The 25,007-nt window shown below is 38.0% G+C and overlaps 1 protein-coding gene across 8 annotated transcripts; it reads right to left on the bottom strand.

Moving 5' to 3' along the window:
- Positions 1-3,992: 3,992 nt before the first annotated feature.
- Positions 3,993-22,740, bottom strand: slc35f4 (solute carrier family 35 member F4). Of its 8 annotated transcripts, none has more exons than XM_044142618.1 (8): positions 22,312-22,740; positions 9,141-9,261; positions 8,961-9,050; positions 7,834-8,053; positions 7,633-7,758; positions 7,344-7,536; positions 6,717-6,806; positions 3,993-6,156 (listed from the first exon to the last, which is right to left on the bottom strand). In XM_044142618.1, the coding sequence occupies exons 1-8, from the start codon at positions 22,538-22,540 to the stop codon at positions 5,915-5,917; spliced, it is 1,311 nt and encodes a 436-aa protein (XP_043998553.1). In that variant the 5' UTR covers positions 22,541-22,740; the 3' UTR covers positions 3,993-5,914. The 8 variants fall into 8 exon arrangements, with proteins under 8 accessions (XP_043998553.1, XP_043998554.1, XP_043998557.1 ...); XM_044142619.1 differs by having other exon boundaries at positions 8,961-9,047; XM_044142622.1 differs by having other exon boundaries at positions 9,167-9,261; positions 22,670-22,707.
- Between the last annotated feature and the right edge of the window lie 2,267 nt (positions 22,741-25,007).

Here is a 25,007-nt window from a genome sequence, read left to right as displayed (position 1 = left end):
GCAACAGGCATTCATTACTTTTTCACATATTGTCACATTGTAACCACAAGCTTTGGTGTATTTTATTGGGGATTTATGTGATAAGTAGTGGAAGAAAAACACTTTTTGATATCTTTCAATTTCTTATTTTTGCATATAAAAATCAGTAAATAGTCTGAACCTATCTGGATATTAACGTTATGAATGTTAGTCCTAAGCAGAGTTGCACTATTAATCTTTGTGGCATTTTTCTTCCCACTTCAACCTATGTAAAGTAATTTTAATTATATAGCACATTTTCAGGAACAAGGCACTTCAAAGTACTTATGCAATATCATATGTTGGTCTATCACATAAAGTCCCATCTAAATATATACAACATGACAAAATATGGAAAGAAGGATGAACACTTGCCACTGTTTGGGCCTTTTCAACCCAATAATGACGCCTTGTGGCAGAGAACAATAAAAGCTCATGTTAAATTGCTTTGATGTCTTTGATAAATTTTAATGCACATGTTTATCTTTGAGGGATTTCCTCTCAACCAAAGCCAGATTATCTGCTGAGTTAGGGAGTCCTGCTGTGATGTGAGCTTGTTGTACCTGAAAATCAGAGTTTTGTTGCTGCAGCGGCATCAGGTGTTTGGTAGTAGTCCATTTCCTCTGAGCCTATTGAGAACCAGCCTCAGGGAGAGCACTTCAAGAATTACATTTTCTAATTTAAAGTTTGAATATTATTTGAGACTTCTGGTTGGTTTAAAGTTACAGACTATTTGCAGGGACTTCAGAGGGTCCTCTAACATATTTCCAGTAATGGAAAAGGACTTGTTAAGTTGGATTGTCTGAACTAATTATGTATTTTACTTTATAGACGTGTGATATTATTTGTAATTTTAAAGCATAATAGGCTTCATCTGCAACGTTAATAGATCATTTTGCCCTATAGAGGGCACTATAATCTTATTTTACAAAGCAACGCTCAGGACTGTTTCCTCAATTCAAAGAGTTGTGATCATATTAAAAGTTTCCATATAGGCCACTTTTATAAAAAGTTTTAGGTTATTAAAATAATTAAAGCCAAAAGTGAGCCTATTAATTCCTAAGGACCTACACAATCTGCCTTTATAACTTTCATCATGCCATTTGCATAAATGCTATCTATAGACACTTGGTAATAACACAGCCTTGTTGAAGACTGATCACACCATCCCTCGTAAAGGCAGCAGCATAAATTGTTGTACTCGTGGTGAATACCAAAACTTGTAACATCTTTTTTTCAGAAGGCCTCAGAAAACACAAATCCTCTCTGAGATGTTGGCCCTTTTTCCAGGCCTTGATGGCATCTGTAGGAGCTTTACTTTCCCAGGTCTGGATAAAAATGGAAAATGGAGTATGGAAAGTTATTTGTATTTCAAGGCTTTGTAATTCCATCGTTTCTGTATTATCCATCCATCTTTTTGCCATCCATCTACCACAAGCTACTAACGACAACCTTCTTTATCTCCGCTCTTAAGGTTACAACAAATCACCTGTAAGAAAATAAGTGGTGCTCCTTCATTGGCTGCTTTACAAACATCAGCCAACAGTATGTCAACTAGCATTGTGTTAATGCTCATCTTCCCAAGCTGCATTTTCTTTAGAATATTTTAAATATGCTCTAAGGAAAATTCCTAAGTAGGTGAGTTTTCTCCTAGTAATTTTGAGTTACGTTCCACAAAAAAAATCAGCAAATAAATGTATTTGTAAATACAGAACAGTGGGGCCTTTTTAAAAAAATACTTTTTCTTCAACGCAAAGTGGAAGAAAACGTAATGGGACTTATAGTGGAAATGCTTCCTAAAAGCCATATCACAACATGAGGGAGAAAAATTTCATGAAAAGAACCATTTGACAAACAAGACTTTGGTTTTGACAATTTGAATTTAGATTATGGGTCTTTTTTCTCTTTTTTACATGCTCAAAATAGATCCTATCAACAAACGATAACGATGTGTAGACCACTTTGTTTCCGTTCTACCAGCACTTTTATCGGATCCTCTGGGAAAGAGGGAGAAGTCATAGTCTCTGCTAACTGCTCTCTTTCCACTCAGCTGTTCCCATATCTTATTTTAAGCACTACAGAAAACTTTTGTTTTGTTTTTAAAATGTATGATCTGAATTATTAATGTACCAGATGCACTTCATCTATTCTGTACTGTGTCAAGATGCTTCACCTGAATTACTTTGCTGTCTTGGCTGTAAAGAACAACCAATGGCTTCCCTCATTGGATTTTATTGAACTTCTTATTGAATTAATTTGACATTATGAAGTCAAAACAACAAAAACAGAAATTTATCAGAACAAACAGATGTTTAATTTGTGCTGAATTTTACAAAAAATTGTTTTAAAGCAGGGGCGGGCACTCCTGGTCCTCGAGGGCCGGTGTTCTGCAACTTTTAGATGTATCGCTTCAACACACCTGAGTCAAATAATGAGGTCATTAACAGGACTCTGGAGAACCTGACTGCACTTGGGAGGTGATTCAGCTATTGGATTCAGGTGTGTTGGACCAGGGAGACATCTAAGAGTTGCAGGACACCGACCCTCGAGGACCAGGAGTGTCCACCCCTGTAGGGACGTTCGTTACTCCAAACACAATCAGCAACCATTTTTGATTAATCCATTCCACCTTTCAGCATTTAAATAGCCAACCAGAGGATTATTGAACCTCATTATTGTAGTCATAAATACCATACTTTGGATTTTCTATTATTTGTAATAAATAATAAATAAGAAGGACTATTTTCCTTTATTTCTTTACTTGAAATGCTTCCAAATAATGGTTAGATGATTGAAAATTGGATATACCTAGTTTATCACATAGGATAGTGATTCCAATTACATCAAGCTGATATTAGAACGAATGAGGCAGGCTAACATCAGTGGTCATAAGCTCTCTTGAAAGAGAGACAGTTAAAAGACAGTTAATGTGATTAAATGTCTAGCCAGAATAATTTCAGTTATAACTGAAATACAAGAGTATATGTATATATTTGAAGCCATATATTTAAAATAAATTCAGTCTTGTGCACCAAATGCTTGATTTAAAATTTATTGAGGATATTTTATTATTGACTTACCCTGAGAAAATAACTTTTTAATTAAATAAAAAAATATGACAGTCACCCATGATTAGAGTATCTTATCTAGATGGCATTGTATTTTCTCCTCCCTGTCAGTTGCATGTGGATTTACACTGCACAGCAAGCCTGTTAGTGTTGTGAATAGAGAGGTTATGAATCGCAAGCTACACAACTTGGTAGTTCTACATCTTCCCTTCCAGTGTTTGCCCTTAAGAATCGCTGTCTGCTGTCAAAATATTACACTAAACAGTTTTGGTCTGGTTAATAAGTAGGCCTGTACTCTTCTCCTGTTTGTAGAGTTGCCTCTGTCATTAGAAAGTGCTGGGTTTCTATGGGAACTCTCCCTGTTGGTTACTCTGAAACTCATAAGTTAATGCTTCGGAGAACCTGTTATATTCCTGCACCTCCTTTCGCAATATGAAAGCCCCCAGGGGAGCAGGTTCATTAGGAATTTAAGTCTTTGTGAACTAAGGCTCCTGTTGTGTTCATAAACGTACACAGACTCAGTTGTGGTCGTGTGTCAAAATCTTCATGCAGAGTTGTTCTGCTCTCTCTGTGTTTGGTGCATTTTGGGATTATTGCTTTCAATATTGTTTCTATTTTTGTAACAGAATACTTTATTATTTTCCATGGCAATGCCTTAGCTTTAGGGATGGTAATCTATCATCTTTCTGGTTCAATCACTTTTACTGAAGTGTTTTTTCAATGTGTATCAAATGTAGTCATAAAATTCTCCAAACAAATGGCAAAAATATTGCCACCTCATAAACCTTTTCTCATTTTGTCACATTGGACTCACAAACTTCAATGTATTTTAGAGATTTTATGTTCTAGACTAATACAAAGTAGCTGTAAACTGTGAAGTGGAATAACAAATCCAGTGTGCCATTCACAATCAGCAATCTCCTCCAATTATAACTTCTTGTAAAACAGTTCAACCTCAGACAGACTGGATGAAACCCGTCTTTCTATGGACTCTCAGTTAGATTAACATCTACACTTTGACCTGGACAAAGTAATACATAAAATGCTTTTATTAAACCATTCTGTTGTAGCTCTTTCTTTGTGTTTAGCGTTGTAGTTCAGCAAGAAGTTGAACCTTCACTTCAGCTTCAGCTCTTTTGCAGTGTTTTCCACAGTTGTATTTATCTTCACCCATCTTCCCATAAATTCTGATAAATTTCCCTCTCCATGCTGAAAAAAATAACTTAATCATATCTTCACTGTATCTGTGTATATTGATGTGAACTCATGGCGAAACACTTCAAAAACAGCTTCATATATTATTATTTTTGGAATATGCTTTGCATCTGAGTAGTGACACTTCTAACTTAGCTCCATGTGGAGGTAATCTGCAAAACCAAAGAAAGATAGACACACCAATCTAAAAGGTGCTTGTCATCTAAATACAAGTTAGGAAGACTCGCATGAGCTCTTTAAAAAGTAATTTGGACTAATTCTTGAATTCAATTTGACCAATTTCCTACTTTCTGCTTACTTCATCAATTCAATGTTAGTTGATGGAACTTCACTTCACTTCACTAAATAAAACACATCTAATAAAAAAAAGTGGCATTCATGGAGTTAATATATGAACATTATAGATTATTTGCCCTTTTCTGCCTCATTTATTTTAATATGTTAAAATGTCACCTAAACTGCATAGTTGGAAGTGTCATCTCAGCAAATGGCTCATTAGAGGTCTCGACTCACTGACTGTGGTCTATGATGCTTTGCTCTGCTGTTCCTCCTGGGAGTGTGAATGTGTGTCAGAACCAATTGTAAAGTGACAGAAACTATAATCATGTCAAAAGGTGTTTGGACAAACATTCAGATTTGGGAATACCTCAGATTATTTTTTTAATATTGTTTGGTTCTTCTTGTTAACACTTCATACAGGATTTGACCACCTACTGGGACCTATATTTTAATAGAATTTGACAATAATTATGTTAATAAAACCTCTTTTGCATCTTACCAAGGAATAAAATCAAGAAGCTGTTTGTTAAGTATTTCTACCATCCCAAACAGTAGATTTTTCCATTTTCCCATTGGCTAAAAATGAGCCAAAAATAATACTTCAATTGACAGAAAGTCGGCACCTCATTACTCTAGAAAACATTAATAAACAAAGGAGTTTGTGGTTCTTACAAAGACTGCAAGGAGACTAAATTCTGTGTATCCAAAACGAGCACAAATCATCGCCCTTCCACCATAATGCTTAACAATTTGAATAAAAAATGTTGTGCTGAAACAAAATATAACACCACCATGCAACTTTAACCTGAACTCTTTCTTCAACTAGAAACACAATCTCTATAGGTATCAAGTCTTTTATTATAAAACCCAAAGACCTTCTGCATTACACACAGTAGGATAGCCATTCTTATCAGTAGGACTGCTTAGACTTAAAATCAATACTCTGGCTTGAACAGATTTAAATAAATAGAAATATATTGAGCCAAACTGGCCCTGCCAAAATTTATATTCACAGAATACAGTCTGCAGAACATATCAGGAGAAGCCAGTCAACTCTTGCTTTGGGTGCGTGCAGGACATAAGATGGAACATTGCAACTATTTCCACAGTAAATACCAGTTTCAGCCTTTTTCTGGTTTGCATGATCCATAAGTGTTCCCCTCTCCCTTTGTGAAGTGACAGGGGTACTTATGCAAAGAAAAGATTTACATTTCAACTTAGTCGATGCTGTCCCCTTGAATGAGAAGTTCACACAGACTGAGCTTTCTGCCAGAACCTCAGAGAGGAAACACAAGGGATTTGCTAACTGTTGTTATCATGAGAATCCAGCCGTATCATGCCAAGGGAATGGAGACAGTGCCGTTTGCTCGACTCCGACTTCGAGTCTGGCCACTGGACTCTGTCAGTTCCTCTCCGTTTTCCTCTGACTTCTTGTCAGCAATGTTGGCAAGGAATCGAAGGGTGGCTGAGTCCCACTCCTCTGGCAGCAGAAGGAGGAGAAACCCCAGGCAGATGATGCAGGTGGCAGCCAGCCGCACCACGCTGAAGATCACCTCATGTTTCAAAACATCTACAGCTACATGTGAATGAAAGAGGGAGACAAGAAGTAGAGAGGGCATAAATGAGGGCACGTAGGGTGTCAGGGAAACAAAAACAAATTCAGATTAATTACATTAAGTAAGATAAACAGCAGGACTCTGTGGCTGTGGGGGATGAGTGTAATAAATGCGGCTTATAATCAGCACAAGCGATCCACTTGATCCTCTCCGTCTTTGCGATCAGGAGCTCCAGGACAGGGTGCCGTAACCCACTGACCTTCATCCAGCACATTGTGGTTAAAGAAAAGAGGTGGACTGCAGGCATTTAGTGTCGCCATGGCAACCTGATCCTCCCTCAGCGAGATGATAGTTGCAGGGTCTGTTGTGGCGCACCAATGATTGGGTTTCCAGGATGGGCGAGGTAGACTTGCTGTGTAATCTGTTTGCACTTGTGGCCCTAAGTGCTGATCTCACAGTACAAGGGCCCCAGTGTGTGGACGTTCAGCCCTCTTTAACGATGTGTTCACTTACAGTGAAACAAAGGGGATCTAATCAGAACATCGGGGGTAATGTTGGAGAAAATTAAAGATTTACATACCTGCATTTCCAGGCACACTGAGCAGTGTCCCTATGGAGATGAGGATGGGGTAAGTCAGCACCACGCCAACATGGACCAGAATATTAAAGACTGGAAAACACATGGACAAAGTTAAGCAGAACTAAATTTGTTGAGCTTAAGCAATGTGTTGAATCAAATTTGGTGGGAAATTTTGTTTTCTGCACACTGTTAAAACACTGTTTTCTATACACACTGTTAAAACACCAAAACTATTGTCGGATTTAAACTGGGAATGCTGGTGTGTAGCTACTAGGTTTCTAATTTTTGTTGCTAATACAGACTTCAGGTACACTTTACAGTGCCTTGAAAAAGTATTTAAATCGCTTAAGCTTTTTTTGACAGACTTCAAGTATTTTGTTTGGACTTATGTGATTAATCAACACAAAGTAGCTCATAACTTAAAGTGGAAGAAAAGTCCATGGAAATGAATAACAAATTAAATTCTGAAAACAGTATTGTGGATTTATTCTGACAATCCTTGATAAAAATCAATTGAAGTCCATTGCATTCAGAAGAATATTTATAACATAATGTCCCAATAAAATACATTAAATTTGTTTGCAAATCTGTTTTCTATGACACTTTAGCAAGAGAAATATTTCTCACCGAGCCACAGTCCTGCCAGTCCAAACAGGTAACCCCAGGGTAGTGAAGACAAGGAGCCCAGGTGCTCCACCCTGGTGAAGTAGAGGATGAGTGGAACACAGGAGATGAAAATAAGGTTGAAGAAGCCCATTGTTGAAATAAAATGAGCAACCTCTCCAATGTTAGCGCTGCCAAGGAACATCTTAAACAGAACCTGGAAGGTGAGGAGAAATAAGACACTCAAAACAGACTTAGAAGTAACTACTGTTTTGGTAAAATTGTTACCAAAACAATTGGTAATCAATCTTACCTTATAGAGAGCTGAAGTTGAGGCAGAGCCCACAGCCAGGGCCACACCCACAAATGAATCACCATGAAAACCATCTGCATAAGCCATCATGACTATACCTGTGATGGCCATTATGGCAGCAACAATCTGTCCATAGAGAATAACAACCATCAGAGCCAAACACACACAGTTGTATAAAAGGTCTCTATATTTCATACAGACCCGAACACCCATGAACCGGTCCTTGAGAACGATCCATGAGAGGAGAAAGACAAAGGCTTTGTAGCAGCAGTAGAGGGCAGAGACGTCAGTAGCAGTCAGTTTCTTCAATGCTAAGAGGTACAGGTAGTTGGTCAGTGTCCATAGGATGGAGAAGGGTGCTGTCCTCTTAACAAACAGCTTGAGAGTCATTCCATCCTCCCCAAAGAGTTTACTGCACTCCCTGAAGATGAGAAATGCTGCATTGGAGTAAAGTGTAATCAGCTTGTTTAGCCATTTCTCCTCAAGAATATCCTGATGGTTTGAATGACACCTGTTCTGCTCCAGTGGAGATTCAGTGATTTGTAAATTTCATAATTATGGTGTATACAGTTACTTGGAAAACAAGCATTTCAAGAATGTTGTGATTGTCCAGTGCCACGCTTCACAACAGGACCATAGCCCTAAACAAAGACCACCGAAAGCCTGACTTGGTTAGCTCAATTCATCAACCCCAACAACCTTTAGATCAAATCTAAACATCAACAGGCTTATTTCTGCCTTTCAGTCACAATTCCACATTGTTTAGATGGGATGCAACACTGTCCTTCTCTCCACTGTCTACATCAGTGGCCTCAAACTCCAGTCCTCAAGGGCAGGTGTCCTGCAACTTTTAGATGTCTCACTGATTCAGCACTGCTGGCTCCAATATTAGCTTATTAGCAGATTTCTGTAGAGCTTGACATTTAGTTCAAGTATGGGACAAGGGACACATCTAAAAGTTGCAGGCTCTGATTCTTAGAGAATGCAGCTTAAGACCACTGATCTAAACCCACTGTTCATGCAGAATTGTGGGGGGCTGGTGCATATTTTTAGCAGTCATTGGGTGAGAGGTGGGGTATACCCTGAACTATGGCAACATAGAGATACATAGGAAAAGCAATCATAAATACACACACATGCACAAACTTAAACCTCAGAAAAATTTAGAGTGATCAATAAACTTTACAGTCATATTTTGGAATATACAGAGTGAACTCACATTTACAGGAAGAACAGTCCAGGATTCAAACCCAGGACCTTTTTGCTGGTAGGCAACATTGCTGCCAACTGAACTACAGTGCAGAATACGGAATTTTTAGGAGGTTTACCTAAATTTCTGAATGGGAGTCTGCTTCTCGCCTGTGGTAAAAACATGTCCGGAGTAGTATATGGGGAAGAAGAGGATGTTCCAGTTGCTGCTGAACCAGGAGATGAAGAAGGGACAGGAAAATGACTGGAAGGTCAGCTTCACCACCTGAGTGGTACCCACCCAGGAGGAGGACACGCACAGCACCATCAGAAGACCACCCAGCACCTTCAGAACTGTGTTGGCACATGTCTGGTAGGACCGAGTCTCAATGCTGATGTCGCTGCCTGGGGTCTCTGGTCGAGACTCCGAATCATCCTCTCCTAGGGAGAAAATAAGAAAGAAGAAAGCAGTCTTATAATGACTGCATCATATTCATCATATTCTGACTACAGTATGGCTTGCGTCCAATCACACAAGCATTATTGATCAGCTGCCTTCATTGATCATTACCTCAATCTGCATTTTTTGCTGGAGAGGCACTAACGCCTGATGAAAGAAATAGTTTAAAATGGATTGGGTTTGCATGGTGGCTGTGCATGTCATAAATATAGCTTTGTCACCTCATGATGCAGCATGTACTGCCTTGCCCCTGTGGTCAACTGTGTACAGTCACCTGATGCCCATTAAGCAGGTGTAAATCTAACCACATGACATTTCACAAGAAAGTCATGCCAACCTTGGTACTCTAGCTGGTGCAGACCAGTTGTGTTTTTATTTATAGATGGAGGAGATGACTGATGTAGCAATGGGCAGATAATACTTTAATCTTCCATCAGTGATGCAGATCTGGCTGTGTGCCCTAATGGACCGCACAAAGAAATGGCTCCTGGACCTTAACTGTGCTGTAATACTTGAAGTGCTGTGTCTGTGTGTGCATTTACGGAGAACTCTTAGATCTTTTGTTTCTTGTTTTTTTTTACCTCTCAACGGTGTGATCAATTTACACCAAGACAGGAATAAAAGATGGCATCTGCTGGGTGCTGTTTGCTTTTTGCAAGCTCAGCGCATGAAGTTCTGCTGTGTCCACCATGAGTAAAGATGCCACAGCCACTTATGATTCCTCATTATTGCGTCAGATAAAGTTTTGTTTGTTATCTATAATGAGACAGAGCAGTCATTCAAGTAACTGAACTTCAAATCGTCTCAATGGTATATATCATCAAAGTGCTTTGTACCGCAGCTCTACAATCCTAATGAAATCTTATTACAAGTTAGCAATGTTTCACAGGAGTTCTTCTAGCAGTTGTGAAAAGTATTAAATGTAGTTTACAGTAAAAAAAAAAAAAAAAAAGATAAAAAATGGCATCTTTTTGAAGTCCTCACTTAGCTTGTTAATTTAACAAATTCATTATAAGATAAATAACTCTTTTCACATTGTTTATGTTCCAAACAAAATAATTTAATTTGCTTGTACTTGATGTGATCATACAACACAAAGTGCAGCTGCAATTCTTTTTTTCTTATTTCACTTCCAGCTATACAGATCAAAGAAATACATTTGCTACATTTCCCTCCTAGATTAGATGGAGATAATCTATGAACATAATGTTTCAAGTCTTGCCATGGATTCTGAAATGGATTAAGGTCTGAAATTTAACTAAATCATAAAGATGTTTTAGTCAAATTTCAGATCTGGTTTTATAGACATGTTTTGTTGCAGAATTGTAATCCGTTGAGCTCCATGCATCTTCCCATCAACTCTGACCAGCTTTCCTGTCCTTGCTTGAAAACAGCATCCCCACAGCATGACACAACTGCCACTATGCTTGATTTCTTCAGGATAATGTGCAGTTATAGTTTTCCTCCACACATGATGTTTTGCCCCTATGTGGTTTGGAGTAAACTACAAACCAGACGTGTTATGGCTTTCTGTCAACAATGATGGGTTGAGATTTTATTGATCCCTTCAGGAAAATTTACAAAAATAGTTGCATTAGTTCAGCAACGTAAATTGCAGTGAACCTTGGTAGTTTGTGTCCATCACACAGCATTAGACCACTTTCCAGATTTGTGGAGTTACAACTAATAGCTGTCTTGTCTGAAGTTCCAGAGATCCACCTGATCTGTGGAGAGATCAGGTGGATCCACTGAGAATCTCTGGATCTCCAGTCCCTAAGAGCCTCTTGGGTGCTACTCTGACTATTCCTTCCTTGAACAGTCAGTTTAGGTGGATATCTTGATATGATTGCAGCCAAATGACTTCCATGCACAGATGATGCTACTCAGTTGCAATTACACACAGGTATATTCTTCTACTGGATTTTATTTAGGGTCATCAGCAAAAACAGATTTTGTAGATTTTTTTAGGGAAAAAGCGATGTCTCATGAATTCTAAATTTAAATGAAACAACCAAAAACATCAAATTCTTTAATTAATATTCAAACTGTTTCACTTTAAAGTTTTTCTCTGTCTGGAATGGACTGACACTGAACGATGAAAGTAAAAAAAAAATTCTCCACCAACATGTTTTTTTTTAGCAAGTTCATCCTGGGATTTGGTCTAATTACATTCTGTCACTGCAAAAGTTCTTAATCAACCCAATGAGCCTGCTGTGTTCTAGATAGAAAAACTGAGAACTAAAATTCCTTTAGGATTGAGGGAATATTTTTATTCTTTTATAGCTGGTTATTTTTCAATCCACTATCCACCAGATTTTCCTTTCTTTTGTGAAAACTAACACAGAAAGCACTGTCATAACTTCATATGCATGCATCAGAAAATGAACTAAACCAGGTTCTTGACAAGTTTTGAATGGGAACAAGGACAAGACTTTAAGTACACTGTAAAATTAAACTAAATTACATAAAACTGAGATAATTTAGAGTTAGTTTCTAAGGAAAGACCATGAAAATTTGTATCAACATTTTATCCCACAGAACATTGTAGCAGAGGATCTTTCACTTCCAGCTCCCACATGGACAGCTTATCAAATCTGTGTGACGCAGTGTACTGCTAGAAACTCGTATTTCAATCCATCCTGCGTTTTATCCCCACCACTAACGCTGCACGCCAGCAGCACTGATTGATGGAGCCCCGCTGAATCCAATAAGAAGATTCCAATAATGTCTGCAGCGTTAGTGAGCCTAACTCTGGGCTGTACACACCAAGTCTTTATCCTAATTAGGCTGGAAGCTGTGCCATGGATCTGATGAAACGGGTGAAAACTTGATTGGATGTAACATTATGTAATCTCTGATATAAAAGGTGAGGGTGGAGGGTGTCTGTGTGACAGTCTTAAGATAAATAGGAAAGTTTTTTTTAATTGGATGCAAGAAGGATACTTGAGCAGGATAAACAGATGTAAAAATGGGTGACATTTAGGTCTTAATGTGCTGCAAAATAAAAAAACCCTCTTAAATACATAGCATCATATTTTCTAGGTCAATTCCCTTTGATTTTAAACCCTGTGACATAAAGATAGCCTCTAAGGCTTTTAGGTTTCCAGATTTATACAGTTCATCTATTTAATTTTTTAAACATAGTTTTGTACTGTAGTACCAAATAGCCTTTCTGAGCTAGTTCTGACAATAACCTACTTCATGCCAAGTCTAAATAGTAGTCAAGGCCTCAGTTTACCTTCAGAGTTGGGGCAGGTCAGGACCTGCGTGCTGTATGAGCTTAGAGGAGCCACTCGGGCCGAGTGCTTCTTCATTCTCCACTGGGGGCACCACACACTGTCCTCCCGTGGAAGGTGTGTGTGGGCGTGTGAATGCGGGTGCACAAGCCAAAACACTCAGCAGCTCCCTCTGCTACCTCGGTGCATTCTCAGAATGCTGATTGTTTCGTCTCCACACACTTCAAAGCCCCCTTCCCGTTAGCAGACCACTCGTCGTCTTCGGTCCAGACTTTCTGGAAGTCTCCAGTCCAGCGTCCTCAACGTCCCTGATGCTGTCCTTCTCTCCGGATAGCTACACAGCTCAGGGGGAGTGAAGTGGAGACTCTACAGTTGCACTGGTATGCAAAGCTCCAGCATTGCTACCGTCTCCAAGGGAGAATGCACTTCAAGTCTGTGTGGCAAGGCACAATCACTCACCTCTTCTCTTTCTGTCCTCCCCCTCTTTCCTATCTGTCTCACGTTTCCCCTCCTCTTGTTTTTGCTTCAACAAATCAGCAGCTTTGTTTGGAAGGTAACCAAGCAGCCCTGGCTGATTATGCTGCTTTAGCTGTGGCCCCATCCTTTCCTCCTCTCCATCCTCCTCCGCCCCCCCACCTCTCCACTTGACCAGGCTACCCTGGCTTCTTCTACACTTTTGTCCTCTTTCTCCCCCCTTTTCTTAGCTCATCTCCTGCTCTTGATTGCTCCTTAAGAGTCAGATTTATTTGTAGAGCTTCTTCTTGTTGCCTCCACCACACTAATCAAGTGAGCCACAAGGTAAAAAAAAGATGTATCTTTGTTCATGTGAATACATGGCATTTCAATACTGGATTTTATTGCAAAAACAGGACATTTTAACAGTCTTCATGCTGAGAGGACGAATAACACTTCACATTAAATTTTCTGTTCTGTGTATCTATACATTTATTGACCCAAACACATTTATTAGCGTCCCGGGTAAACTAAAAATAAACTATGGCTGGAGCAAAAATTAAATAGCGATTAAAAAGCTTTTTCTCCCCATGAACAGACATGTATTCAAAGTTAAATGTTTAATTTGATCTACGATGGACTGGTGCTCTGTGCAGGGCCCTCCCGACCGCACTAGGGATGAGCATGTAGGATAATGGATAGATGAATTTTATTAAGTTAAGTTTTCACTGTAATTAAATTATATACATATTCATCTAAAAATCTTTTGACCAGGAGTCACAAGTGTTGGACACTTGAAACAATAGAGACGTCTGACAATACAAACATTCATAAGTCAGACGTGCGCCACACTGATGGCTGCTATGTTCTACTGCGCTTACGTTCTCCTTACAGCTAATGAAAGATTAAGATTAGAATATTACAATTTTAAAATATAAAATGTATATTTTTAATTCAGAATAAAATGCTTAATAACTGCATAAAAGTTTTTATTTTCAAAAGATATGTTTGATCTAATAAACATTGCTCATCTGGATACATATTCTAATTTATTGATTATGACTGTACAGAGGTAGCCACTTGGATTTTATTGTTGTTTTTAAAGATTTTTTGGGCTCTAGTGGTCTTTATTGAGCAGTAAATGGACAGGAAAGAGGGAGCAGAGAGAAAGTAAGGGCATGAAGAAAATGGACCGAGACCGGGAATCTAACCCTGGACAACCTCATCAAGGATTACGGTCTCAGGTGTGCATGCTCTACCAACTGAGCCACACATGCCCCCGATTTCATTCTTGTAACAACTTTTGATAGGTGTTTCTTTATACCTGTTTGCAGTAAATCTTTCCAGTTAACTGAGAATACCTACATTAAATATTTACTTTGTGATGCTGCTGCTATTGTAAAGATATTCAATATCTTTATTCCATCACTTTTGCACAAGGGAAACCCTCCCATCAAAAGCTATATGGTTTCTGCAGGATTGTAAACACAAGTTTCCATTTCAAGGAAAGCCCTCTGGTCATTCAATCTTTACCTGTGGTTTGTCTGCCTGAAGATTTAATAGACAAGAGCATTTGTTCACTCTCGATTTTAATAACATACCAATGCTAAGTGTGTGCAGTCAGATGTACAGGGCTGTGAAGGAAGTAAACATATTTTTATGTAACATGCCATCAAACTCATGATGGAAGCTGGTGTTTTGATCCAAAATGTTTAATAAAATCAAAGTCAGAAAATAATAAAGGACACATAAAATGAGTAGTGGTTTGCAGTAGGTTTGTTTTATCACATTGAGCTTGCTCTCCACCCACCTTCTATCTTTTCTTAGAGTCCTCATCAGTTAAAGCTTCGCTAAAACTACAAAGAGCATCACAGATCAGAGTGACCCTTTCTGCTGTTCAGTTGTGTGTTACAATTGGCCAAAACTGGGTCACATCACAAAAACATGATAATTTCTGTTTACATGCAGAGAAAAAAAATAATTTACTAGTATAATTTTTTATACTGTATTCATGCCCCTTGGATTTTTCCACATCTTGCCGTTAGTACAAACTTTAATGTACTAAATGATGAGTTTTGTGATAGATCAAATGCACAATGGGGAAGTGGGAGGAAACGTATACAAGATTCCCAAATTTTTCTTAGAAATAAAAATCTATAAAAGAATGTCATATGTTTATATTCAAATATCCTGAGTCAGTGCTTTTAACATTAGCTGCAATTACAGTTACTACTCTTTTGGGGTATGTCTTTTACAGTTTTAAGTATTTCCACAACCTCTTGGCTGGATTTAGGTCTGAGCTTTGACTAGGTGATTCAAAAATATGATTATACTTTGAGCTAAATCATTTCATTGCATCGCTGACTGTAAGTTTGGTTCAGCAGGAAGGTAAACTTTGGCTCTTCATATTAAAGTGGGATGAAGCTAAATTGGTTTTAGTACACATTCTTCAAATTGTAAATAAAAAAATAAAATAAATAAGCCATGTATCATCTCCCTTTCACTCCAGAATCATGCCCTCATTTGTGCTTCTCTCAATGAAATCCTCTAAACCTTGTGGCTATACTGTGACAAAATGTAAAAGTGTTTAAGTAGATGCAATTTAATATGTGTAAATTCTGTTCCCGTAATCGCTTGATTAAAAAAAAAAAAAAAAAAAAAAAAAAAAAAAAACAATGAAATGTAACTGTTGTAAAAACAGATTAGACGATATACTGTAGGAATCGATTCATCTGGGAGGGTAAAACTTAAAAATAACTCTGCTGATGAATGGAGCCAACAACCAGACAGCCAGTCAGCAGAGTCAGGGATGCTAATCACTATCAGATTAAGAGAAATACCTGGAGTAAAGACACTAGAGGAGGCCAAGGTTTAATTTCAAACTGTACATTGGTGATCCTGAATTTGGAGATGATTGCTTATTTCTCTATATTCTATGCTGCTCTGTCAACAACCATTAGATTACATCACAGACTCTGGTCCATCTCACATCTTGTGTTTTCAATAGCTTTAAAATCTACAGTTGTGGCAACAAAATAGCGCCACAGCTAATCAGAGGTTTGCATACACTCATCAGCATGAATTAAATATTAATTCTGGTAGGATTATACAATGTAGAACTTCCATGAATTTTAAAACAGGAATTTGCTAAACAATTTTAATATGTTGTGCATATTCTCTCATTCAAAAAGACTCAATCTACATATGAATTTACAATAATAGTTGGTTAAATGGTGCAAACAAATTTCAAACTTCTGTTGCTAAACAGGCTTTAGGAATATGGTTCCATCACTGCTGATTCAACTTAGAGCTGAATAATTTCAAGATAGTGCCGTATAGTATAGTACTGATTATGTATGGATTAGAGAAAATCCCCTTAAATTTTAAACCTTTGCAGCTAATTGTTGCTTCCTTTTGGGGATCATTTTTAAATCACCTAAGTTTTTTTGTATTATCATTCCACCCTGGAAAAAAAAAGTAGAATTTCATCTTTGAATTAGCATGATAAAGTACAATTCTGGCTAGCACTACATGTATAAATATTTGTCTCAAATAGCTTTTGAAATAAAGCAATCTGTAATGTAAAATTCAAAATAATCATTTGGAGCCTGGGTGTAAATTAAAGCGGGTCTGCATGCATTACAAACCCCAACACAATATAGTACAGCATCCTCGCTTTTTACCTCCATAGCAACTGTGTTGCTCCCGTACACACTGACGCACTCAGCCCATTCAGACTCTTTTGTCATTTAGATGAACCAAATGCTCCTCAGTTTAGAGTAAAAAGCTCTTCGTTGTTTGTGCCTCTCTATTATACTCACCAGGTTCTGCCGAGGATCAGGACCCAAGAACAGAAACAGACGAAGGTCATCTTAGCTGAAATCGGAACTGAAAACCTCTGAACATTTTTCTGTAAGGCAGTCAGGTGTGTTTCCTGTCCTCCCTGTGGCATCAACTTAACATAAGAGGAGCGGAGGATGAGGACACCTAGTGTTGAATATGATCGATTACAAGCAGCAACAGAGCTGCCTTTTAATGAAATGAGACAATTTGCTCAGACAGCAATTGTTACTCTATGCTGAGATGTTACAAATTATTACATTTAATTAAAAACAAAAGAGTAATGGTTGCACTGATTTGTGTATGTCACAACACATAATTAAAAAGATGAAAGCCAAATCCTCTGTAGGAAACATTAAAAAACTGTTTCAAAGTTTCTTAATGCAATGAAACTTTATCAACTCATCTGCATATTGTGTACAATTTTGTTTTATGATTTTATAATTTTAGACTTTTATGAATTACACAGGCTAATTTTCGTGTTTCTTGTATTTATTTTTGCACTTAGAGTTGAAATGAAATCCCAAGGTGCTTCATAATCTAAAGGATGTGCACACTTATGCAGCCAGTTTAATACAGCTTTTGTATTTTGTTATGATCATACTTAGAAATTAGTTCAGTTGTTCTCTGGACATTATTTCTTAACTTCTGGGAAAAACCCTTGGCCCTATATTGAGTAGGAGAAAGCAGCCACAAAAAAATTTTGTGATAGTGGATTTGTTTATTTGAGCTATTAAAGTTATCCACCACAAGAGGTCAGTGTTTACACTTCATACATGACTACTGCACCCGAGCAACCTTTAGAGCAGGGGTGTCAAACTCCAGTCCTCGTGGGCCGCAGTCCTGCAGTTTTTAGATGTGCCACAGGTACAAAACACTGGAATGAAATGGCTTAATTACCTCCACCTTGTGTAGATCAGTTCTCCAGAGCCTTAATTATTCTATTCAGGTGTGGTGCAGCAGAGGCACATCTAAAAGTTGCAGGACTGCGGCCCTCGAGGACTGGAGTTTGAGACCCCTGCTTTAGAGCAATGCAAATGCTGTTAGAGCCATTGCTTTCAGGATTAAGTTTTTCTTTGTTCTTTCTTCTATTACAGCAAGTTTCTTAAGGGACAAACTTGCAGAGATCAGCTAAAATACTATAATCTTTAATCTCACCTACAGTGGTGTGACTTCTGGACAGGTCAGTTGTTCTGTAGCTGCTGCAGTAATAAATTGCATCCATTACTTGCAAGGCATGTTGTTCATATACAAGTATGCCCAGAGCTTAAGACTAAGAGCACCCTAGAAGCCATTCAGGCAAAGCTTATATTCCATTCGCTGGGCTGGTTATAAATAGCACAAAGTGAGCAGGCCTGAAGGGCCGTTCAAAATAAGTCTGTATGCACAAAGAATGTTTTAGAAAGAAAAGCAAGGTTCAACTGTTTGGAGACGGTCTAAAAATGATTTCAAGTTTACAAAAGAAAAATAACGATCAGTTTTTATTCTTTCTTTGACTGTAGACATTTCCTAAACAAAAACTGTCTCCGAAGAACAATACATAATGATAACTGCCTGTCTTGCCTTTTTGTTACTATGCAATTTCTTTTTAGGATGTGCAGCCTCCCTGCTGCGATCTAAACAGGGAACAATGCTAAGACTTTTGCAAGTGTCATTTTCCGGCTCTGTATTCACACAGCAGGGTGTGTGCTCACAGTAGACATATTTTCAAAATGAGTTTCTTTATTAAGGCTGTGCTGCAAATTACACTGGAGCCTAAGGAACTATTTTCTTTTAAATATGTTTTGGTAAAGAGGCTTCTGTTACTGTCTCTGTAGAGGTTAGGTTTACATATACAGTTAAAATGTTTCTTTTTGTTATTAATTTCTTCAAATTCAAGACATTAGTTCAACTGTTCAAAAAATGACATGCAAGTATAAGCAGCGTAGAATACCCAACCATCATACTGTTCAAGAAAAACATGGGTTATGTGTCCCATCACACTAAAAGCAACATAAAAATCAGATCACTGCATACAATATCATTTTTGGAAATGTGCTTCAGTCTCATTACACCAAAGTTACAAGTTTTGGCCTATATTTGAAAAAAATTTACATTTCCTCTACAGTCTTCCCAACTGTGAAGTATGTGGGTGGGAAAATAATGTTGTTTTCCAGAATGAGTGATGCGCTTACAGTGCATTCACAATAGGAAAGTTCTTTGTTCCACTTGTTTGGTCCCAACCTAAGTGATTTATTTTGCTTGGTGCAGTTTGCTTTCATATTGTATCTTTAGCAAGTGAACTATCCATTCTAAATTCTTTGTCCACCCAGCCCCATAACATGCTGGCAGCGGGATGAATGTATTCACACCTGTACCAAAGATCCGGACCAATTTGGAAACAAACTCTGGTCCATTTAAAGCAGACGTGAATTGGCAAAATAGAGGTCTAACAAAAGGACTTGGATCCCAATCATGCTGCCGAATAAGTTACTCATGCTTATGATCAAATAAAGTCAATACTTTGGAGTGGGCATCACAATTATCTTAGTAACATCAGTTTTGCTGGAAGGAATGGGCCCAAATTACAGCACACCATTGTGAGAACCTTTTGGAAAGATATCCAAAACATTTCACGAAATAAAGGAATTCTGTCAAATACACAGGAAATTAACCTACAAATTTGAATATTAAAAAAAATAAATAAATCTCTTATTCTGGAATGAAGCAAATAAACATAATTTTGACAATCCTAAGTGACATAAAACATAAAAACTTTAATCTGATTAATCATCGAGAGTATGTGGTCTCAACTGTGCATGCAAGTAAAAACATTGTACCCGTATTACTAAATTACTTTTTCTTACGATGGATTACGTCCGGCCACAAACCCATGTCTCTGTCTGTCATTTAAAGCCGATCTCTGAATATGGTCCACAATCTCCCTCTGAGGCATCTTGTAATTCAACACAGATGGCAGGTGGCAATATCAGCAAACTGGCAGTAAGATCTTACTAAATATATCATTACCCCAGGATGGGCCTTCTGTTCTGTTTGGGTGCTCTTTTGTCTTACAGCCTCAGTGGGAAAATGACACTCACCAGGTTGAAAGGCATGTGACTGGAGTAAACAAACCAAGGTGCCTGAATGTGGTTCTTCAAGGTTGACTTAAAAAAAAGTCACTGTATTCAGAAATTTAAATAATCTGGTGGTGTTTGGTGACTTTTCCCCCCCTCTCCTTTTTTTTTTTTTTTTTTTACTTAAAAGACTACATTAAATCCATTGAAGAAATAGCAAATGATTGTCCCACTGCCCTGTGATCTGATATATAGCGGCTTCTATGACTTAGTCTCTGGATGAAACTTATATTTATACAGCTTGTAAAGTTTGATATTTTATCACATTTTCACCCTGGCCGTGAAAAGTTGAGCAGCTAAGGCCTTTCCTCCTCCTGCATCTCCTAGAATGCAAGAAATGTTATTGATTTACGGCCCAGGCTCACCTGAAAGACTTGCTGCTGTCATTACAGCCAATTATGGTTCCACAAAGTACTGATTCCAGATTTTTAGTTGTAAGAAATGTTAACAACGGTGTCTCATTGTTTTTCTGGTGCGCAGTCATACACTGTCTAACCTATTACATGAAATCCAAATTACTTTTTGCTGAAGTTTGTGTTTATAATGCAGTGGTGTCCAAACCTTTAAACACGTGGACCAAAATTGTGAAATTTTAAGCTCTCGTGGGCCACAATTTTTTTTGCATTTTTACCTGTTCAACAGTAAACTGAGCACACACAGTACAAGCAAAGTATTCAGCAATTTCAATGTTATGTTTACACCACGCCTTTAAATAAAAATAAAAGAAAAAAAACATGGCTAATAAAAGGCAAAAAAAAATGTTGTTTACTAGTACATTTTATTTAAAAAAATTAATTTAGCTTTTTTTTTTTAGTCTATAAGCATCAACTGTCTGTTGTAGAAAGGAAAATTTGTACCGTTCTTGAACTGTGGTCAAGGTCAAGCAAATATGAGGACTTCTGCAAGCCGCTGTGCATTTATTAAAAAGCTCTTCCAGAGAGTAGTGGAATACTAAATTGCCTTTTCAGTGTTTAGAATTCGTGTCACAAATGTTTCAAGTTCACTTAATCTGGTTGCAATTTCGTATTCTCATTAATCAGGTGTGGCGTGATCAATCTAAAAGAGCAGAAACATTTCTGTAATGAAATGTGGGATTGCATTCATGGTAAGTCTGCTGCAACTGACAACCGTGATAAACGTGAGGCAGTTAATTGCAGACAGGCTTGTTTAGCTTCCTTTTTACGCCCATTCAACTCATCTGAAGGAGCCTCAGCTGCATCCATTCTCTGTTAAATGAGACTCAATCCCTCTTGCCTTTGAGATTTTAAACTGGTCTGTCGGTGTGTTAAATAATGACACTGAACGCAACATCTTAGCAACAGATTTCAATAGCTAATTTCTAAAACACAGACTATGTGAATTTTGAAGTCACAGCTCTTATGTAATGGCTCGAGGGAGAAGTTGTGGTACGACAAGCTCAATTTAAATGAAGTGAAGGGTATCAGGCTGTGAATCTCAAGACATTTGAGTTACATTTCCAAGGATTTGCCATATGAGAACATTATTTAGCTCCATTTTTTTATTTAAAATTACTGAGAAATTCAGCCAGTTGTGCAGAAGACTTACGAAGTTGTCTGGTCTGTTGCCTCGGGCCTTGTAAAGTTCTGCTCTGCACAAATAACCTCTATCAGAAAATCTATATTTAGCACCCAACTCTTTTCACAAAGCATTACAGTAGTTTATCTTTTCTCTTAATTTCCCACTGGCTCAGGCAACAGTTTAGCGTAAGTGGAAGCAGGTTTCTTGTAGAACAAAGTGCACAATCAGCTCTCTTGTCCAATCCCTGCTATTGTCTCAGAGTCAGCAGAATGCCAAATATCGGCCTACAAGTCATACACATATTGACAACCTAAAGCAGGGCTGCTGAAACACTGCCATAGTTCATGCATTTTATTCATACAGCCCATGCAACTCACATGCATTGCTAAGGGAGCTGTAGTGTTGCAGAGATGTACGATTTTTAAAATATAACAATTCCTTACAGGCTGGAGTCTGAGTGCTATTTGTAGGCAATATCTGTTGCAAACTCAATTTGAAACTGTTAATTTCAGATTTTAGAAACTGTGTGTTGCTGTTCATTTGCATTCAATCTCAGAGATGGATTAGCCTCCTGCTGACAGAGACAGCGACGCAATTCAGTTCCTTAATGAGGTCATTTTGAAGCCAATTAGTTGGGATTGTACAATCACAGCGCATTTGCAATTTAAAAATATAATTTACACAATTTTTTTCATATACTTAACATTCACATTGCGTTGCTTGTTTTTTTCATATTTTGTTTTTATGCTTAAGAAAAATTATGCGCAACGTGTCACACCTTGCAAATAAATGCGCACACCTGTCACATCCCCTCATCATCCAATTCCACTTGCATCTTTTCACTCACTTCTGTGACTTGAGTAGCCCGGGTTGTAGCCATAGTATCCAGTGATCCTCAGGATCCTGTCCTCTATATCGTGCACTCCGTTGGTTGTCACTTTCGGGCTGTTTTCCACTAAAACGTCGCGGCTGCCACCGGTCGGCGTCGCCTTGCCTGGCAGGTGCGTGCTCTTCAGGGGCTCCAGCTGGATGCAAGGCTGGTCCCCACTCTCCAAAACACCCTCGGTGCTTAACATCGCGGGTCCGAGCGCGAAAAGACGAAGGGCTGATTGGAGTAAAACCCGACCACCACGCAATAGGGAGAGAGACGCTCGGAGCTGAATCAACAATTAGCAGCAGGAGGACGACATTCAGCGTTCACATACCTTCAGTGATGCTCCCGGACGCAGAGCAAGGTTATCAAACTCCTGTGGCCTGGCAGCCACAAAACACTAGGGGGCGTGTCACTACTATCTCCTAATTTAAGATGGTTTACAACCCCTGGGCAGAAAATGTGAATTTACATATAGGAGGGAATTTTACCCGGTTGAAAGCAAAAAAAAAAGATAAGTTATAACAACTTGACATTTTAGGATCTTTAAAATAATCCATTAATAATTTGAAATTTTTGCACATACCAGCTTCCCAAGCTTGTCTGATTTTACATCTATATGAATTGCTTACTTTGTCTTCTTTCTCAAAACATCAGTGTAGAGAATATTTCCTATTTCCTCTGCTGCGTGGCAGAATTAAGCCTTTTGCAGAAAAATTATAACCACCTCATGCAACTTGGTCATAAAAATTAATACATTTTATATGTATGTATTTTCAGATATATGTTAAATGTATGGTAAAACAACACAATATATGTATGTCAGATAAGGATTGCTTTTTGTTTTTTAGCTGTTTTGATCATAAGGTCTTGCTGTATTTTGTTTGCATCACTGTGTGCACTGTTGTTTGAAATGTGTTGCCATACTAGTTCATTCCTTGTGTTCTTGTATTCTGTTCTTTTTGCATCTAGGAACTGCATAATTTGCGAGACAGCAAAGATAAGACCCTGAGATCACTCCTCTCGATGGCAAGCTTTTTTGTGCTGAGGATAGTAACAAATCTTTGGATATGCAAGGACAATGTCTAGTTCAGCATCCATGTTCCTCAATAACTCCTGGTAACATGCCTCATATATTCCTTTCTTAAATGACTTTTTCTAATCACCTCTATATTTTGCTGCTCTGTCGTTGGGATTATTTTCCTCCTGTCATTCAGCCATATTGAAGAACTTTATAAAGACTATGGGAAATTTTCATTAATGGTAGCCCAGTTGACGGTAACACATACATGTATTCTATTAAGAACTGCCTCTTAATGAGTGATCAGTTAATTATTCTTTTTCTCCTCTACTTGTCCATTTTATATCGATTTAAAATCTTTTGGCCGAGCATGATAGCAAGAAGATAGATGAAGAAAGACCTTTGGAAAGATTGCAAATTAAAATAGAGACAAATTAATCAAAATAAAATCACATTTTACTTAAATCCAATTAATTTAATTAAGTTGGATCAATTTTGAATAATCCATGACAACCACAGAGCTTGATGAATAAAATATACGCAAATTATTTATAGATGACGTTCTTATATAAAAGTTTAAGTTTGTTTTCACTCAGAAGGAGGTCCTCCATGCTTTCTTCAAAGTTAGAGATTATGAAGTTTGTTCACTTTTCTGTGTGCCATGCAAAGTTATTTCTCACCATTTTTAAGCACCTATTATGAATTTTATTCTAAGGTAACTGCCAGAGCAATCTCTTTTCCTCAGCCGGCCACAGGTTTTTGTGCCAGGCTCGGGAAAAGCTCTTCCTGACTGGATCCCCCAGCTTGCATTGCTCCAAATCCAATAACACAAGATGCAGAATTTCAGTGTTTCTCTGATACGCCTCTTTCCAAGTCCTACCCTCGCTGTGTGAAATTGATTCGAGGCGCATGGAGAATTTGTGCCCCTCTTGGCTTTGTTGTGCAGAAGCATGCTGGGGTTTATGATGCCCTTGGACGTCAGAGACTCTTCCTCCGCCTGTCTTACTTACAAAACCAATCTCCACCTCGCGTTCTTTTGTTTCAGTTGTTTTTGTGCTCCAAAGCACTTATCTCAAACATTCAGTTCAGCCACAGCTTTGTGGCTGCAACAATGAAGTGCCAATGCCCAGAAACTTTTCCCCATGCCTTTTGTGAGTTTATAATTGGACACTCTTTTTACAAGTGTGTGTGCAGCTATAGTTCAATAAAAAACTAAGTTTTGTTCATTTGTCTAACTTTGTCACAGTTCATACAATGGAAGTCCTGAAAGTTTGGTTTGAGCTCAAAATTTTCTCTGAGCTTCCAAGGCAAGATAAAGAGTTTAGCTCAGAGAGTAAAATGCTCTCAATACAGGTCCACGTTCTCACACTTTCATGGATAAGGTGTTAAAAAACATGTTTTGGCTTTTTTTACATTCAAAATATGCTAAAGTGTTCATATTTTGTCACATTACAGAGTAACTTTTTATGTCTTTTAATAGGGTTACTGTATGATTTAGATCAACTGATTCTTGATCATAATTGTGAAAACACACTTTCCAAACATTTCAAAAATATTGTGTCCCCCTTTACTTTAATACCCCTAGATAAAATCCAACGTTCAAGCTAAGAAGAATGGGCAGAAGTGTCATTCTTCAGGTGTGTACAGCTGT

This window comes from Gambusia affinis, linkage group LG16, assembly GCF_019740435.1.
Source record: "Gambusia affinis linkage group LG16, SWU_Gaff_1.0, whole genome shotgun sequence".
In the NCBI taxonomy this organism is placed as follows: domain Eukaryota; kingdom Metazoa; phylum Chordata; class Actinopteri; order Cyprinodontiformes; family Poeciliidae; genus Gambusia; species Gambusia affinis.
Note: the sequence above shows the minus strand (reverse complement) of the source record. Positions and strands in the feature narration are given on the sequence as shown.

Excerpts from the sequence above, each read along its gene's own strand:
- slc35f4 (XM_044142617.1), bottom strand. The coding sequence starts at position 22,540 with ATGTTAAGCACCGAGGGTGTTTTGGAGAGTGGGGACCAGCCTTGCATC. Across the intron at positions 7,537-7,632 it reads CAACTTCAGCTCTCTATAAG|GTTCTGTTTAAGATGTTCCT; the intron begins GTAAGATTGATT and ends CTCACCTTCCAG. Across the intron at positions 6,157-6,716 it reads CAGTGTGCCTGGAAATGCAG|CTGTAGATGTTTTGAAACAT; the intron begins GTATGTAAATCT and ends ATTCACATGTAG.